At 35.2% G+C, this 17,020-nt stretch overlaps 1 protein-coding gene across 1 annotated transcript; it reads left to right on the forward strand.

Moving 5' to 3' along the window:
- The first annotated feature begins 466 nt into the window (after window positions 1-466).
- On the forward strand, window positions 467-11,075 carry LOC109056315 (protein starmaker-like). The gene is made up of 8 exons (XM_042739466.1): window positions 467-597; window positions 1,106-1,163; window positions 1,497-1,668; window positions 2,089-2,159; window positions 2,257-2,303; window positions 2,742-4,218; window positions 8,112-8,310; window positions 10,303-11,075. Exons 3-8 carry the CDS (start codon window positions 1,515-1,517, stop codon window positions 10,350-10,352), a joined length of 1,998 nt encoding a protein of 665 aa, XP_042595400.1. The 5' UTR covers window positions 467-597; window positions 1,106-1,163; window positions 1,497-1,514; the 3' UTR covers window positions 10,353-11,075.
- The last annotated feature ends 5,945 nt before the right edge of the window (window positions 11,076-17,020 follow it).

The raw sequence follows: 17,020 nt of genomic DNA on the forward strand, positions 1-17,020 counted from the left end.
TAAAAAAACACCTCAAACACCAGTTTAGACCTCTCTAAATTATTTTTTATTTTTGTCAATTTAAGGGGGAACATGCCCCAAACCAGCCTATATACCTTGTTTGTTTACTTATTACAGGGAGGCCTACTGTAGTACTGATAAAATGTTAGAAATTCCTTGCAATTTGTTCACACTTCACACATTCAGCGAGATTTGGACTCTGAAAGGTGGTTATTTATATGGCCTAAAACATTATCATATTTACCATGTTCACCTATACTTCTGTATATTGTTACTGTTTTGAAAAACTGTCTTTACCTGCAGTAGGCTATCGGCAGCACACGAAGGTGTTGAACTGTATCATTGACAAACGACAGGGTTGCATTTGCAGGCGTGGTTTTAATTGATTTATTTTTTTTTAATACCTTTTTGTTATTTGTTATTTAGTATTAGCCTATATCCCATTACTATTTTAAACAGCGTCTCAATGCGTGAGAATTTTTAGAATGATTCAAACTGGATCGTGAATCGTTTGACCGATTGACTCACGATTCGCGACGCGGGCATCGCCGAATTGCAAAGAACTGACAGAAGACACGAGATGTTTTAATAAATATTGTGAGCGTAAATGTTTCTCCGGTCGGTTTACGGTAATCTCGATCGTCAGGGATTTATCAATGTCTCGTAAAACCTGAATAAAACGAGTCTAGCTAATGACGTCTTCGATAACATGCAGTTACGGCGTCATTTGTTTGTCATAATGCAAATATGAAATTAAACTTGAATATAGCTACATTAATGCTACAGATTAGCCTACTTAGCAGATCTATAGGCTATAAAAAGGCTGCTCCCAAAGTCACTAGACATTAACGTTTTTTTATATTTGGCAATAAAATAAATAAAATCTCTAGATCACTTTAAATATTTACTTGATACGGATCGTGTGACCCAGTACTAGTGAAATTACCCTCCCTGAGAGACCGGATACAGTGGAAAAAAGTTATAGTAAAAATACCTACCATTTTATATTGCATGTGTAAATACACAAATTTCTGGTGTATCCTACTAACGTTTTGTCTTTGAACTTGACAAGTCATAATGTTTTGACCCTCTCCGCTTTCGGTAGTTGGAACCACGCGTCGGTTGCATGGCAACGGTCGACAACATTCAACTCGTTTTGAACGGTAAGAAACATCACACCACTACACCTGGCTAAATGATTAAATATATATTGACTACCGATAACAAAGCAAGAAAATAGGGGCTTGATAGCACAAGTGTTCCAATATGTCTTTTTTTATTTTACAGAGGAAAAAAGCCAGTTTGTCTTTCGTTTAGATGATTCTTAGCACAACATTTGTATTGTCAGTATCACTATATGTGTATGTCATGCTGTAAAGCTAAACATCTTAATGAGAAAATCGATGCATTTAATTATTTTTCTAATTATGTGGAAAACATTAGTCTACAACACCATTAACGTTTAATGAACACGTCTTCTCCCTAATTAAACTCAGACCTGAGAGCTGTAGAAGATGTCTGTTCCCTTCTCCAACACAAACCTGCGCATCCCAAGAGGCTTTGGGAATTTATTGGAGGGTCTTGCTAAAGAGGTGTTGAGAGACCAGCCTGAGGACATCCCTACCTTTGCTGCTCACTACTTCACAAAGCTTCTTAAAGCCAGAGAAGGTAAATGTGATGCTTTCTTTGATCCTGATGTTTAAAGTACCCCTATTATGGAATTTTTGAAAATTACCTTTCATGCAGTAAGTGAATGAAAACAACCTGCAAAGTTTTACATCTGAAAGTGCACCGTGTATAAAGTTATTGTCTGTCAAAATAAAGAGTTTTTTGACCTTGCATGCATGTCAACCTGTTAGTGTGGACTCCCAAAACCAAAATATGAACCTTTCATAATCCATAATGGGGCACTTTAATATTTTTTGATGACATATGAATTACTCATATACAGTATGAGTTAGTCATGATATGCTTATACAGGATGCCTTTGATTTTGCTTGCAAGAGATAGTAGGCCTATTATTAGATCAACTAAATTGTCAATGCATGCTTGAAAATGAATGTCCAAACGAATGCATGTTTGTTTCAGAAAGTGGCCTAGACCCAGCAGAGTGGGGTGCAAAGTTGGAAGACAGGTTTTACAATAATCACTCATTTAAGGTATTTAAAAAAAAAAGATTAAAAATGAGACAACACTCTTTGAACCTTAAGATTATACTAGTTCCTTCTAACGTGGTGTTTATTCTTCTCAAAACAGGGCACAGCAATACAAGGAAACTACATTTCACCAAAAATAAATACAAGGTCTGTGAATGAGGAAGTGTGATTTTACTCTTTCACTCCCCCTAACAGTTTCCCAGATGAGAGAAACAGCCATGACTGAAGTGAAGCAGTGTGAGATTTTAGATGAAAATGTAGACAATAAAACTGAACATGACTCATAGGATTGCCTGTAGTTTTGGTATGATTTTCTTGATTCTGGTTGTACGTTCAGGCAGCGCAGCAGTTTTATAGCAGGATGAAGCTTGGCGGGTGGCTCTCTGTTTCTGAGGCAGGGCTTCTTCGATCATTTGATCAAGCAGAGGATTGATTGTAGTGTCAGAGCACAGATATCCATCTGGGTTGTACATTACGATTCATTTATTACTCCTGTTGTAGTTGTTTGTGCTTTTATTTACTTACATTATTAATCACTGTTGCATATATAAAATTGTCCTTGCCTTCTTACATGTCCTTTTTCAGAAACAACCCTGGCCATTCTGAAACTTTTGGAGACAAAGTAACCCTAAGCCCACCATTAAAAGACCTCAACACTAATAATTCAGAGGACACTGAAGTAAAGCAAAAATGTGATTTAGATAAGAAGCTTGATGAGGAATCCGGTGAGATGGAACATGGACCTGATGCGGATATTCCCTGTGTGGGAACGGCAGATGTTGATATATGTGCTCAAGAGCTAAAAGACCCCAGCAGGATTCCAAAGCAAACATCAGAGGTGCTGAAGGATGGTGAGGTTGCAAAAGAAGATGTAGATATTGATATCTGCAGATCAGAACTTGAGCCTACACCTTTGCCTTCCTTTGGTGGTCTCGCAAATGTGGATGTATGTGCTGAAGAGATAAACCACCTGTCTGAACTTACTGAGTACAACAGAGACGTGGAAAGCCCAAAATTGAAAGAAGGAGAGTTTGAAACACACAATGAATCTTTTGTTGAAACCCCTTCACATATTGAGGAGGATGTAGACAAGCAAGCAAATGAAATGTCTGATGATGATGATGATGATGGCCATACTGAAGATACTGAACAGGGAGTTTTAGAAATGGCTGATAATTTATTAGAAGACACTGATCCAGAAGAGAAGAGCACTGGGCAGATTTATGTGGAGGAATCAACTGAAAGTACTACTGAAAACACAGTTGAAGTAGAGCAGGAATCAGAGGAACATACTGAAGAAAAGGATGACTTACCAGACAATGAAAACCAGGAAGAGACTAAACATGACTACTGCAGCCCCAATGACTTTGTTGAACATGCAGCCGATTCCACATCTGATATCAATAGTAGATCATTGATGGAAATTAAAGACACATACATTGACTACAGTGATGAGACATATGACAGTAAAAGCGAAGTCATAGATGTTCTAGATGAAGTGCACCATCACTGTTCTACTCATACAGGTGAGCATGAAGCTGAGCACAGCACTGATGAACAGAACACCTCTAAAATTATGGATGCAATGGAGGAGGAAACCCCAAAGCTAGTTAACGACAGTGAAACTGAAGTCACAGAGGACATGATAAGCAACGAGATTTTAAATACAGATGCAGTGGATGCTTCTGAGAAAGATCTAAACACAGAGAACGTAAATGAAGGGAGTGATCTTGACAGTGATGCTGAACAGATGGATCTGGACATTTCGAACATGCGTCAGCAAGATATGGTAAAAATTGAAGATGAGGAGAAGGATTTGACCCATGATACTGAACCAAAGGAAGATATTTTGCCTTCTGAAGCTGGAGAAGCTGATTCAAAGCCTTTAGAAGGAGAAACAGAGGTTGTCAATGAAGAACATCTGACAGAGTCACAAGAACAGACTGAAAACTCAGAGAATGAAGGAGGTCAAGACGATCAGTTGGAGGAGCAAAGAGATAAATGCCAGGAATCGACCCTTGAAAGTGAGAACCAGGAAAATCCTGACAGCATAGAACAAAAGGTAAGGGATTTTTGTTTCTTTCTTTTCTTTTTTTCATCACCTTTTCATTTGGTAAACAAAAATTTGGTATTTGTATAAAATAAATTGTGAAATATAAATTTAATATGTATGTGTGTTTTTATGTTTTTATTTATTTTTTTGTTTGTATATATCATATTCTCTATGTTTTATATATATGTATTTTTATATATATATATATATATATTAAATAGAAGCCACATCCTAGGGCCATGCAAATAATATTTTTGTTTTTTATTAATTAAAAAAAAGGAAAAAATATATGTAATAAATCAATAAATGCAAGGTGTCTCCAAAAATATGTGATTAATCATGTTAATTATGATGTCAATATTGAGCAAAATAATTGTGATTTAGATTTTTGCCATAATCATACAGCCCTACCCCATCCTTATCTGCAGACTATTCCTTTTATTGTCCCAAGTTAGTAAGTAAAAATAAAATCAAGGACTTGTCAGATCAACAGTATGGCTCTGTGTCTCTCTGGAGAACAGTGATTGAAGATGTCCGGAAATAGTCCAGCTGGTGAGTGCAAGACTGCGAGAGGGTCAAAAAAGCTCAAACTATACATACATCCTATTTCATATAATCACTATGCATAGACCCAAACAAATGATTGCAACATTTCATAAAGAGATATTCAGAAAGGTTTAGATCTTTTAAACCAAGAGGTCAGAAGAATATCCATATGCTTCTTTAAAGGGGTTCGAATGAGACCGTTTTGGTGGTGTTTCCATGGAAACATTTTACCGACCATTTATCTGAGGGAGAAACTGATCTAGATTTTGGAGTTGTGTGATATTTTCAAAGAAACAGAATATGTACCCTATTAGCTGCTTCGCTTTTTAATCCTCGTCCAAAGTGGAGTGTTTCAAGTTCTGTAGGGGTTAATTAGAGACACACACACTAAAGCAAAGCGCTCTTCTTCTGGCTCCAATGTAGGTCATCTAACCTGACCTATATCAACTCTTGTCCAATGACTTTATACGCTGTAGGAGGAGCAAGGGAATCGTGTAAGTGCTATTTTCAGGAACAATATTCATGGTATCATCAATCTTTGGCACGACTGTAAAGTCACCTCATCTTCTTCATGGAAACTCAGTGTTTTAACACTTCGGTGCTCTGTGAACCGACTTCATTATCTCCCAGCCTTACACCTCCAGCAGATGCCAAGAAAAGAGAACTGATACCATTACAGCACCGAGCTGCATCTTCTCTCTTTAATCTTGGTAGGGTAGGAGGCAGGAGATGCAGCAGTGTTCCAGAGAAATAAAGGGCAATGGATTTACTGTCTGTTTGTCTTACTCTACAGTATATTGCCACAGGGTGGAGGAGGCACGGACTGTGTGGGACTGACTGAGATGTGGGGAGCTGCTTCTAGTATTTTCGTAGCTTATGATGATAGCCCTCTGGAATATTTTGGAGTGTGAATATTTAAAGTTATGTTATATAATTGGTTTAGACCATGGTATGACTCTAAATCATTCTCTCCACTGAAAATCAAGTATCTCTGGTCCTATTGGTAACAGGTGTCAGGAAAATGAGAATAATGGTGGTGTAAACGTCAGCATTAAACTAAATATTTGCAACGGGCAAAGAGCTGAGTGACAGTGTCAGAGTGATGATGCTCCTGAGTCGCGCCCTCTCTCTCTCTCTCTCTCTCTCTCTCTCTCTCTCTCTCTCTCTCCTCCCACCCTAAGACTCTGAATTATAAGGATAGTTGGAGGAGAGGCGTATTCGTCCAAGTGATTTTGCCCTGTGAGGAGGTTTCCGCTCTGTTGCACTTGCACAAGACGAGATCACGTTAATAAGCGTCTGTAATTGCGCGTCATGGATTGTCATATCGTAAGTATAGACCACTTTAATCGTTGTTTTGTTTTTTTGTGTATTGAATGTATAGAATTAAGAAATGGTTTGATGATAAATTAAAACACACTTTAACTTTTTCTTTAGGCTACTGATTTAGGACCGAGAAAAGCTGGACTTGTTTGCAAATACTTGTTTTTGTATCTCGAAACTTTATGTCGGTGGTAAATTCCATGTCTGGTAAATTATGGGTTTATGTATTCAGATTCATATTTTGTGCTCACCATCATTTCACACTTCTTAACCGTTGACTCTTTATTCAAATGAGTAAGCTTTTAACAGTTTATGTTTAAGCCATTAGGGGTTCAAAGGATCCCTAAATATTGTTTATGTTATTAATATTAATAGCATTATTAGTATTAACTGGAGTATTAAAATATACAATCTACTAACTGTAAATAGTATAAAGTAAAAAAAAAAAAAAAAAAGGTTAAACATGCGTACCGTCTCAGTGAATCAAAATTAATAATAGGCTAAATAAGGTGGACTCTTAGTGGCGCTGTATACAGCAATATATATATATATATATATATATATATATATATATATATATATATATATATATATATATATATATATATTCTTTGTTTATTTATTTATTAAACAATATATTGCTTAATAACTTTCTATTAGACATGGCCGCATAAAAGCCATGACGAATATAGGGCGTGGTTATATTAGCTGGGTATATGAAGATATTTGCATATTTAAAAAGTCAGTCAGCTTTCAGCAGCATTTGTGGCCAGTTGCCACAAAACTTTTTGGGTAAGGATCTGAAAAAGCATGCAAAGTGGTATTATAGAGGGAAAAAAATGTATATAAATTGAATCTAGTTATTGTGCATAAATTGGTGTTAACACATGTCAGCTCTCGTATTAAAATATGAACAAATATGTGAGCTTATGGGCTAAAAAGGTCCTTTTGCTGGTACCCCAATTATTTCTGCTTGCTGTTTGTTTGTTATGCATATGCAAAAGGATTAGGCAAATGCATCATTTATTTTAAATGGACTGGTATAGACATGGGAAAGGCTTGTGACTGCGGAGTTTCATTAGAGGTGATCCATGGGTAAGCATGCACTAAGCCTCAGAGGCAGCAGTAAAATGAACAGATGCTTATTTATAGGGGGATTGTGGAACGCCTCTGCCTGTGGCCACATATGAGATATGTTGGCAAAATGCTTGGTTAATATGAAAAGGAGGATGATTCTTAGTTCAAAAGTGGGTGGACATGCTCCTACCAGGGTTTTACAATGGACTTCTGCTCATCACCCTCACTCAAGCAGTTTAAAGACTGCCAACCTGCCTCTGCTGAGCCATTTTACATATGCTAAGTTGTTGTGGTGGGAGAAAGCAGTGGTTTCACAGCTTCAGGAAGACTTAATGAGACAAATAACATCACATCCCACCACACACACTGCTTGATGATGTGTGCTGACATGCTTCGCAGAGCACAGGAAGCTGGTCACAGTTGGTCTTTGTAGCATCTGGGTGGTTATGTATTTGAAATCATTGCATTTATGTTTTAGTTCATTTTATTTGCATGGTTCAGGTAATAGATTTCTTACACTCTTAAAAATAAATGTTCTTTATGGTTCTTTGAAGAACTTTTAACATCCATGAAACCTTTCCATTTCACATTAGGTCCTTTATAGTCAAAAAATGTTCTTTAGATGTTCTTCACACCAAGAAAAATTAGTTTCATTTTTGGAACTGTTCACTGAAAGGTTCCAATGGGAACCCAAAATGGTTCTTGCTGCGAAAACCCCTTTATTTGTAAGAGTTTAATGGAGAAGAGGAGCATTCAGTTGGAAAGACTCAGTTTCTGTGGAGCTGATGGATAATGACTCATTGCAAGAGGGCTTAAATGGGCAGGAGATGCTAAACCCACTGTGGTGGTATATAAGAACTTAGAGGATAGTCTGAATCACTCTTAGCAAGAGTGAAATCAATACAAAGTACACCAAGTGTCTGTTTTGCTAAATTTATCACTTATAATTCATCATTCAGGAGGAATGCAGCCAGCCACAAAAGGAAGAGGACATCATGGACATCCCACTGGATGACCCAGAGGCCAATAAGGCAGCTGCCAAAATCCAGGCCGGCTTCCGTGGTCATATGACCCGGAAGAAGATGAAACCCGGTGAAAAGCCCAATGAGGAGGTGAGCAGCAGTGGTGAGGGCCTCAACGGCAGCCAAGGGGACTCAGGTTAGTCACTGTCCCCAACAGTCATAGTCAAGAGCTAGACTCAACACCCCTCCCACATGGTGCAGAGGCCGCCAGCTATTTTATTCCAATTCGGTTTGGCAAGACATTCAAAAACCCTCACAAATCCTCACAGAATTTGGCTTCGAGATATGAAGTAAACAACCAGAGCTTTGAACTTTAATGAGAGTTCAAGAGTGTGTTGATTCGCTATCTTTCTGTACTGTGTACCAAAGATTTTTAATAAAAGCGGGAAATATTGTGCCCATTATAGTAGGTGAGCCACAAAAGAACTCCATCATATCTAAAATGAAATAAAAAATCCATCAATTATGTTTAATGAGTCATGTCTTTATACTGAGTAAACATAATAAGACATGCTCAAGGGTGCATTTTAATTACACTATGAGTGCTTTGGATAATTATTTTCTTAATGAAGTAATTATTAATGAGCACATCTGTTATTCTTAAAAGATTGCAGCCGTATGAAAAGGCCATTCACCGATTTATACACAGCCAATGGAGTCCACAGAGTCACTCTGTAGTCTCTAATATCTCAGTTTGTTAAGACACAGATCTCTCAAATCTAATTTCTCTTGTGGGTGGTTTAAGCCTCCACAATTCCAGGACTCAATATTAAAGCCTTGCGCAGATTTATCCCCCCTTTCAATTTTCTTTCGGGTGATGTGTTTTTATCTCCACAAAATTGCCTCGTTTTCTAGAGATGCTGGATAACTGTTTCCCCCGACTCAGTATGTATGCAAATGGTTCTCGAGCTGTTGATCCCCGGAGATTCTACTTTGAAGCAACAAATAGGCCAGCGCTGACGGAAAGAACATAACGTTAATGTTCTCACACCAAAGCCTCCATTTGAACTACCTTTATCGGTGTTGTCCTTTGAGGACGAACCGAGCAGATCTGGTCATTTGATGCAGAAAGTGGGGCAAGCAATGAGAATGAAGGTGTCCTTCAAACCTTCCAGCCCAAGCCCAAATATCTCTCCTTCAGCTGTGCCGCTCCACTCTACCCCACCTCTGTGCCGAATTTAGGCCTTTCCCAAGCAACATCAACCCAGTTCTCGGTTGCTAAGCATTTTATGTATGGAAGTGTTATTTTTATCCTCAGGTGCATCTGCATCGCAGAAACGAGGCTGTGCTCCGTTTTACTCGGACAAAAATAAAAAAAGGTTGTCTATGATCAACTCATATTCTGGCAAAAACGATCAACAAGTAATGCTCTGTCAAAGTATATTTTGTGAAGGATGCAAATGTAGCTATCAAGCACTGCAAAATATTATTTTCTTATTAATTGTAATTGTCTTTTTCCAGCACAAATATCTAAATATTATTAAATTAAGGGCTTAAGGTATTGTTTGTTTGTTTTTTAATGAAAAAATTTATCAAAATTAAATGAGTTTATGCCTTAAACAGTGTAATTTTAGTGTCATTGATATACTATTATAGTTTTTGATAATTGATAATATTTTAAATTAGATTTTATTGTTATATTTTCTGTTTTTATTTGAATTTATTTAAAGTTGTAGTACATTTTTGTGTTTATGTGTGTGTGTGTGTGTGTAGTTTTTATCTTATTGTTTTAGTTTTTGGATTTTGTTTATTATTTAGTTTTAGTTATTTTAGTATTTCAAAGAAAATGAGCTTTTTTATATATGATTTCAGTTAATGTTTGTTTTATTTCAAGTAATAAAAAAGTTTTTTTATAGTTTTATATAGTTTTCCTTAGAATTTAAATTATTTTCATATACCCTGTTGCCATATATTTTTTCTTGATATTCTTTCAGATATTTTTCATGAATTTTTAGATATTTGTAATGGAAAACAAAACAAAAATAGCAAGTAAGAAAATCATTTTTTTTACATTGGGTGATGTTACATCATTGCCTTGTCACTTAGTAGTCAACTAGACTGCTGTCTGTTAACAAACCGAAGTGCAGTAAATCTAAAAAAAATATATATATATATATTTCGCAAGCAGGGGGAACAGACGGAGTAGAGACAGACGCCACATCTGGACCAGAGCAGTGAAGACCCTTCTCAAGGTGGACAGCTTACAGGATGCTTTCTCCAGGGATTTTTTAGTGTCCAAAAAAAAAAAAAAAGTAGTAAAATTAGGCTGGATATGTCATCTGATGTGTGAACTCTTTCTCTATTTTCTGCTTCTTATCCAGTCCGGGTGAATATCTGCTCCAGCATGCTTTTGCATCCCACAAAAGGCATCTGTATACTGTATATCTGATATTTGTATAAATTCGAAGAACGGACGGTGTAGAATTTAACACAGCCTTCTTCAGTCAGACAGTCAAGTAGACTTAAAACAATGCATCATGATTGAGTTTTCTCATTTTTTGTTGCTTGATATTCCTTTCTTGTGGTAGTATGTTAATGATTGCCTGGATTTGACCATGTAGCCACTATCACATTAAAATGTGAAATTTGTTTATCATAGAAGGTTATCAGTTGTTTATAATTGTGTTGACTGATCTGTTTGGTTTGCTAGCTGTAATATGTTGAAAATGAAATCAGAGCTTCCAAAGCAGCATATGGCATGGCAAGATTGACTATAATGTATTTCATTCTGTTTAATTTGTAAAATGATTGATACTAGGTCTTTTAAGGTAGTGTGTATCATTAGAAATATAGAAATTGAGTTGTGAAAGCTTAATGAGTGATAGTCAAGATCACCTTGCATGTTGATATCAGCATCAAGCTCTGTATCAGTTGAAAAATTAATAAAAACTCAGAAATGTGTGTTGCCTGCATTGAAAATGATTTTGTGCAGTCAGGGGCTGATCATTAGTCTTTTGAAGTCCTTATATAAAGAGTCCAATAACAAACAGGCAGTTATATATATATGCAGCAGAAATTTAAATATTAACCTACACATCAGTCTCATTAGTCCTGCTGGAGCTTCTCACTGGAGGGCTCACAGCTGGAAGGCTGTGCTAATGAGATCTGGACAGTCATTTATCAAGGTCAAATTGCCACATTCCCTGCGCTATACTCAATATTGCATGTCAAAACAGCATTTAGGCCTATAATAGCATTAACTGTTTTCAAATCTGTTCCAGTGTGTAGTTTTTTTTCTGATAAATGTGCATGTACCAGAGCTATAATGAAAGAAGCCTCAAATAAATATTGTTTGAGAACATCGTTTTATAATATGTGTAATAAATAAACTGCAAGGTATGTGAGGAATTGTGGTTATACTAAAGGCCATCTCAACATGCATGTTTTAGTAGATTTTTTTTTTTTTTTAATTGCACTCACCAGGAAAAATTCCAGACAACTATGTTTAAATGGCAAATATAAATAAATATGAAATATATGTATGTGGATGGTGAATGAAAAAATATTTTTTTTTAGTTTTTTTATTGTTGCTAATTACATTTGATTACTTTTCTAAATGTCCAACAAATGTTTTCAACTGTTAATCATTTTAAAACATTTAAACCAGGCAGGGTTAATCAACACTGATTACTCTCAGACTTTCAAAATCCTTCCTCACTTGAATTAAGGATTATATTAATTTAATTGTAAAGCATGGCCACCACAAAATCAAACTTTAGCACCTCTTCTTACTTTGAGATTGTTCTGAGGTTAAATACAGATTCAAAATAATAAGATATAGTTTAATAGCTATGATGCTGTTTTTGAAATCAAATCTTTGCTCAGCTATATGACAATGCCTTGGGGAAAAAAAACAGTTAATTTTAAAAAATAAAGCATATACATAAACCTAAATTGGATATAAAACAGTTATCAAATAAGTATGTGTCCTAAACTCATGAAACATTGGTGTCTCATATGCAATTTGGGAAAGCAATCAATTAAATCTGTGTATGTTTGTGAAAATATTCAAATGTAACCCCCTTTGTAATCATTAACATTTTTCAAAAGTAACTAATTTAATTACACATTTTTCTCATTTTTCTTTGTAATTAAATTACATAATTCTTTTACATGTGACTAGTTACTCCCCAGCACTGAATCTGCAAACTTGTAATAGCGAATCAGTGTCAGAATGAATCAGAATCATTGAATACCCAGTTCGGTCCATTTCAAAAGCAAAGCTATCATAAGACTTGTGTGCCATATTCAAGTCTTCTGATGTTGTACAGTAGTCAAATTAACCAAATTTATTATCCACTGATTGGTTATTTGCTCATTCACTGTTCATTAATTCATTATCATTTTCAGTCAGTGAGAACCAGATCTGTCTGTGCTGTAAAGAATCATTCATACAGTACCTGTTTTGTAAATCAATCACTAAAACTTCAGACTATTCATCACACAAAACTATCAAATGATTTTAAGACTTGAAATATAGTGCATGAGTTGTATGAACCATTTTTATAATACTTTTCATGTTGCTTTTGTGTCCTTTTATAGAGCTTAAAATCTTCAGTATCCATTGATTGTAAGTTGAAAAATGTGTGATTTTTGTGTTCCACAGAACGAACTCATACAGGTTTGAAATGACATGAGGCTAATAGCTAAATGACAAAATTAGCATTTTTAGGTTAACAATCCCTTTAAGAATGAGATGTTTGAGAACATAAAAATGAATCTGTTTCCACATGACATAATTAATCTCTCAGCCATTACATTAAGGGCTGCACTTAATTAGACCGTTTACTGCAGTTCTTAATTAAAGACATATGGCACTCAGTTAATCTTGTTTTTCAATTGCATCACCCGTGAACATTTATTACACACTAAATCACATTACTCAGGTTTAACAAACGTGAGTGACTTCATAAATCCTGCTTTGAAGGTTTTAATATTTCTAATAAGTTACTGATTATATTTGATGTTTTGTTGTCTAACTTTATGAAGTCGGTTTTCTCAAATCTAGTGGCTTTCAATCCATTTTCATACAGACTTTTAACATTTCTAAACTTGGATAGGCAGGAGGAAAAACTGGACAAGATGTCCTCCGCACAGCAACAAAGACCTGCCATAATTGTCATTTTTTTTGTGTGTGTGTGGCTCAACTCTTCTTTCCCGGGTGTGAAATGAGCGTTGGAAGTCAGTCGCCCACGTTCCCTCCTCCGCATGCAGGCCTCAGCTTTAGGGGCTCCAATGTAACCTCCCAGAATGAAGTCTGTCACTGGCTCCACGACTTACAGTCTCCTAACAGCATTTTTATAGGTTGCCTATGGCAACACAAAGTGCCATAAGACAGTTTTCTCAGACTGCTGTGTGTGTGTGTGTCCCATGATTCCTGCCCTCTACAGACTGCTGCTGACAACGCAGTACTGCTGACCTGACAGCTGCCATATGCCAAAAAACACTCAGCTAACATGCACAACACAGACACTTTATGTATTTTTAGCCTGTAAATGATCGGATTACATTTGAAAATGTGTGTGTGTGTTTTAACACAAAACAGAAGAGTGGATTTGCATAACTGTGACAGCTAGTTTCTGTTTTGTCTCACAGAAACATGCTTGCATTAGTACTGGCTGGCTGCTACATTTGTAGGATATTGTAGCATCTCAGTCATGGAGTGATACTGAAAAAAAACTCTTCACATCTGAAATATCTGTCTTAATCTCAACACTTCTTGAACTTTTCCGTTGTCGTGCTTAATTGGCTCCTATGTATTTTATAATAGCATTACATAAAACCCTCCAGCAGAGGGAGTCTGTATATAACAAGTTTAGCTCTCGCAAACAGATTCATAAGGCTATTACATTTATTACATTTTATTATTTATATACATTTTTAAAAAAACGGGCTCTTTTTTTTTCCATAAGCATATAAAAAATAGTTTTTGGTCATTTAAATGAAGCTAAAATAACATTAACAGGCCTCAGTTTTTAAATGAAATAAAAAAAAAATTAAATCAAAATTAGAATTGCCTCAGCAGCTAAATGAAATACAGTAAGTTTGGGATGAAACGTTAAAATTACAAAAAATATATATATATATATATATATAATTGAATTTAAACAGAAGTACAAAAAATATAATATAATACAATTATTTCAAAATAAAATTATACATCATACATATTAGAACAGTATACAAATAATTCTAAAATAATTATATTTACGAATTATATATAATTTTAAATACATTATAATTACAATCGTAAACAATTACTGTTAAACAGGAAATGATAGTTAAAAAGTTAGTTATAATTTGACCTGTACGGTATATTTCAAGTCTTGTGAATATACTGCACACAAAATGTAGTGTATTCAGCGTTGTGTGATGAAATAGGTGAATTTTTTAATAATTATGGCTGGAAAAAATATCCAATGAAGCATCCTACAAAGCCCCTACAGGGACATGGTGATGAGATAAAATTCAGATGGGAGGAAAAATTATATTTGAATGTTTTTGTGTTTTTTGTAACAGGAGGGTGTTTTTAACAAATAAAATAAAACAACTTTTTTTTTTTTTTTTCATAAAATGTTCTGGCATCTCATAAATTCCAGTGCAATATAGCTTCAAGAGGATATGTGTGAGGATCATTCATGCTTTCAGTGCACTATTGACCTTGGATGTTCCCACTGACTCTACTTGACAGATTTCTTCCCAAGATGAGAGAGTCCTGGAGGACTTTTATCCTCCGGAGGACAATGGCTAATGCCAAGCTTTGTGTGGGTATGTTTGTGTCTCAGAGCCCTGCTAAAGCTTTGATCAGCCAGAACAGAGGAGACCCTTGAGGATAACAGACTGCATGTTCTGTGAAAAGCTGCTTCTTTCTGACATTCTTTGCCATTTTGCATACATCATCTGCTCTTTTAACTGAGGGGGAGAGTAACATTTCAAAGTCTGATATGGGACAAATACAAAGTCTGGATCATCAGTTTTAGTTCTCCTAATTTGCTGGTTGGCATAAATTATCAGAAATGCCATCTGTTGTTGTTTTTTTAATTGTTTTCACTGTGTACTAAACAATTAGTTGTGTTTTTGGTCATAATTGGCATTAAAGGAATAGTTCACCCAAAAATGAAATTGTGCTGAAAATGTATTCACCCTTAGGCCATCCAAGATGTAGATGAGTTTGTTTCTTCATCAAAACAGATTTGGAGAAATTTGCATCAAATCACTTGCTCACCAACGGATCCTCTGCAGTGAATGGGTGCCGTCAGCATGAGAGTCCAAACAGCTGATAAAAACATCACAATAATCCACAAGTAATCCACACAACTCCAGTCCATCCATTAGCTAAGATGCATGTTTATAAGAAACAAATCTATTATTAATACCTTTTAAAATTTCAAACAGTTGCTTCCAAAATAGGAGTCCATAATCTATGATATTGCCTTTCTTCATTGAAAAAGTAGCCTCGTCTGAATCTGGAGAGAAATACGCATAGATCAAGAACCGTTCAAGTGAAAACAGTTCAAAACAGTTCTAAACAAATACACTACCGGTTTCATCAAAGAAAGCTGAAAAAAATCTACAATACATATTTTTTCAAGCAGCAAATCAGAATATTAGAATGATTCCTGAAGGATCATTTGACTGCAGTAATGATGCTGAAAATTTTGTTTTGATCACAAGAATAAATTACATTTTAAATAAATGCAGGCTTGCTTGGTGAGCAGAAGAGAATTCTTAAAAAAAAAAAAACCCAGCAAAAAAATTACTGTTCAAAAGCTTTTGACTGGTAGTGTACATTGGTGGATTTTGATGAGAGAGGACAAGAAGGGATTATGCACTTGTATTTTGAAGCAACAACTGAAGCAACGTTTTAAAATGCCTTAATGATAGGGTTTTTTTCTTACAAAAATGCAGCTTTTCACTTCATAAGACAATAATTGATGGACCATGTGGATTATATGTGGATTATTGAGATGTTTTGCATTCATATTTTCGTATTCTTCTACACTCATAGTGAATATTTGCTTCTGTCTGTGGGGGTGTGAGAAAACGCCCAGTCAGATGACCACAGCATCAGCTGACCACTACAGGACTATGACATCAGATCCTAGACAAACATGTGATGGATAGACCAAAATTCCTGACACATTATTTTTTCTTTTCAGCAATGGAAATTACATGCTTTTACAACTTCAAACTAAAATAAATAATTAATATATATATATATATATATATATATATATATATATTATATATATATATCTATATATATATATATATATATATATTATATATAATAATTTTTTTTTTTTTTTTTTTTTTTTAAATTTTTTTTAGTTATACTTGTAATAAAATAACAAATCAATTTATACATTAATGATTGAATATTGTAAAATAATTTTATAATATTTTATTGTTCAAATAAATAGTCATATAATATATGTTATTAAAATAAATGAATTTGAAGCTGGCCATGTACAGTAAATCCATTGTGAAGTGTCTCTATAGGAATTGTTTAAAACAAAGCATCCAGTTCTTGTGCACAAAGGCCTTTTCGCTGAAGACTGATGCCTTAGCAACCTGTAGGTCCTCTTTTCATCCGTTATGGCCTGGTGGGTCAGAGATATATGGGGCTTATAATGTGCTCATATGGGAGGGCCTGGTAAGGGGTGGTGAAGTAGAGAGGTTTTTTTTTTTTTTAGAAAAAAAGCACTTGTCCCTGAGCAGTTGTATAGTAGCTTCAAAATAAGTTCTCCTTCAAGTAACAGAACTTGAACCCTTCGACTGATTTGCCTGATTAACTTAATGGCTTCTACTAAATAAATGTCAATGTTGCATTATCTACCAATGAA

The sequence above is a fragment of the Cyprinus carpio genome, chromosome B15, assembly GCF_018340385.1.
Source record: "Cyprinus carpio isolate SPL01 chromosome B15, ASM1834038v1, whole genome shotgun sequence".
NCBI lineage: Eukaryota > Metazoa > Chordata > Actinopteri > Cypriniformes > Cyprinidae > Cyprinus > Cyprinus carpio.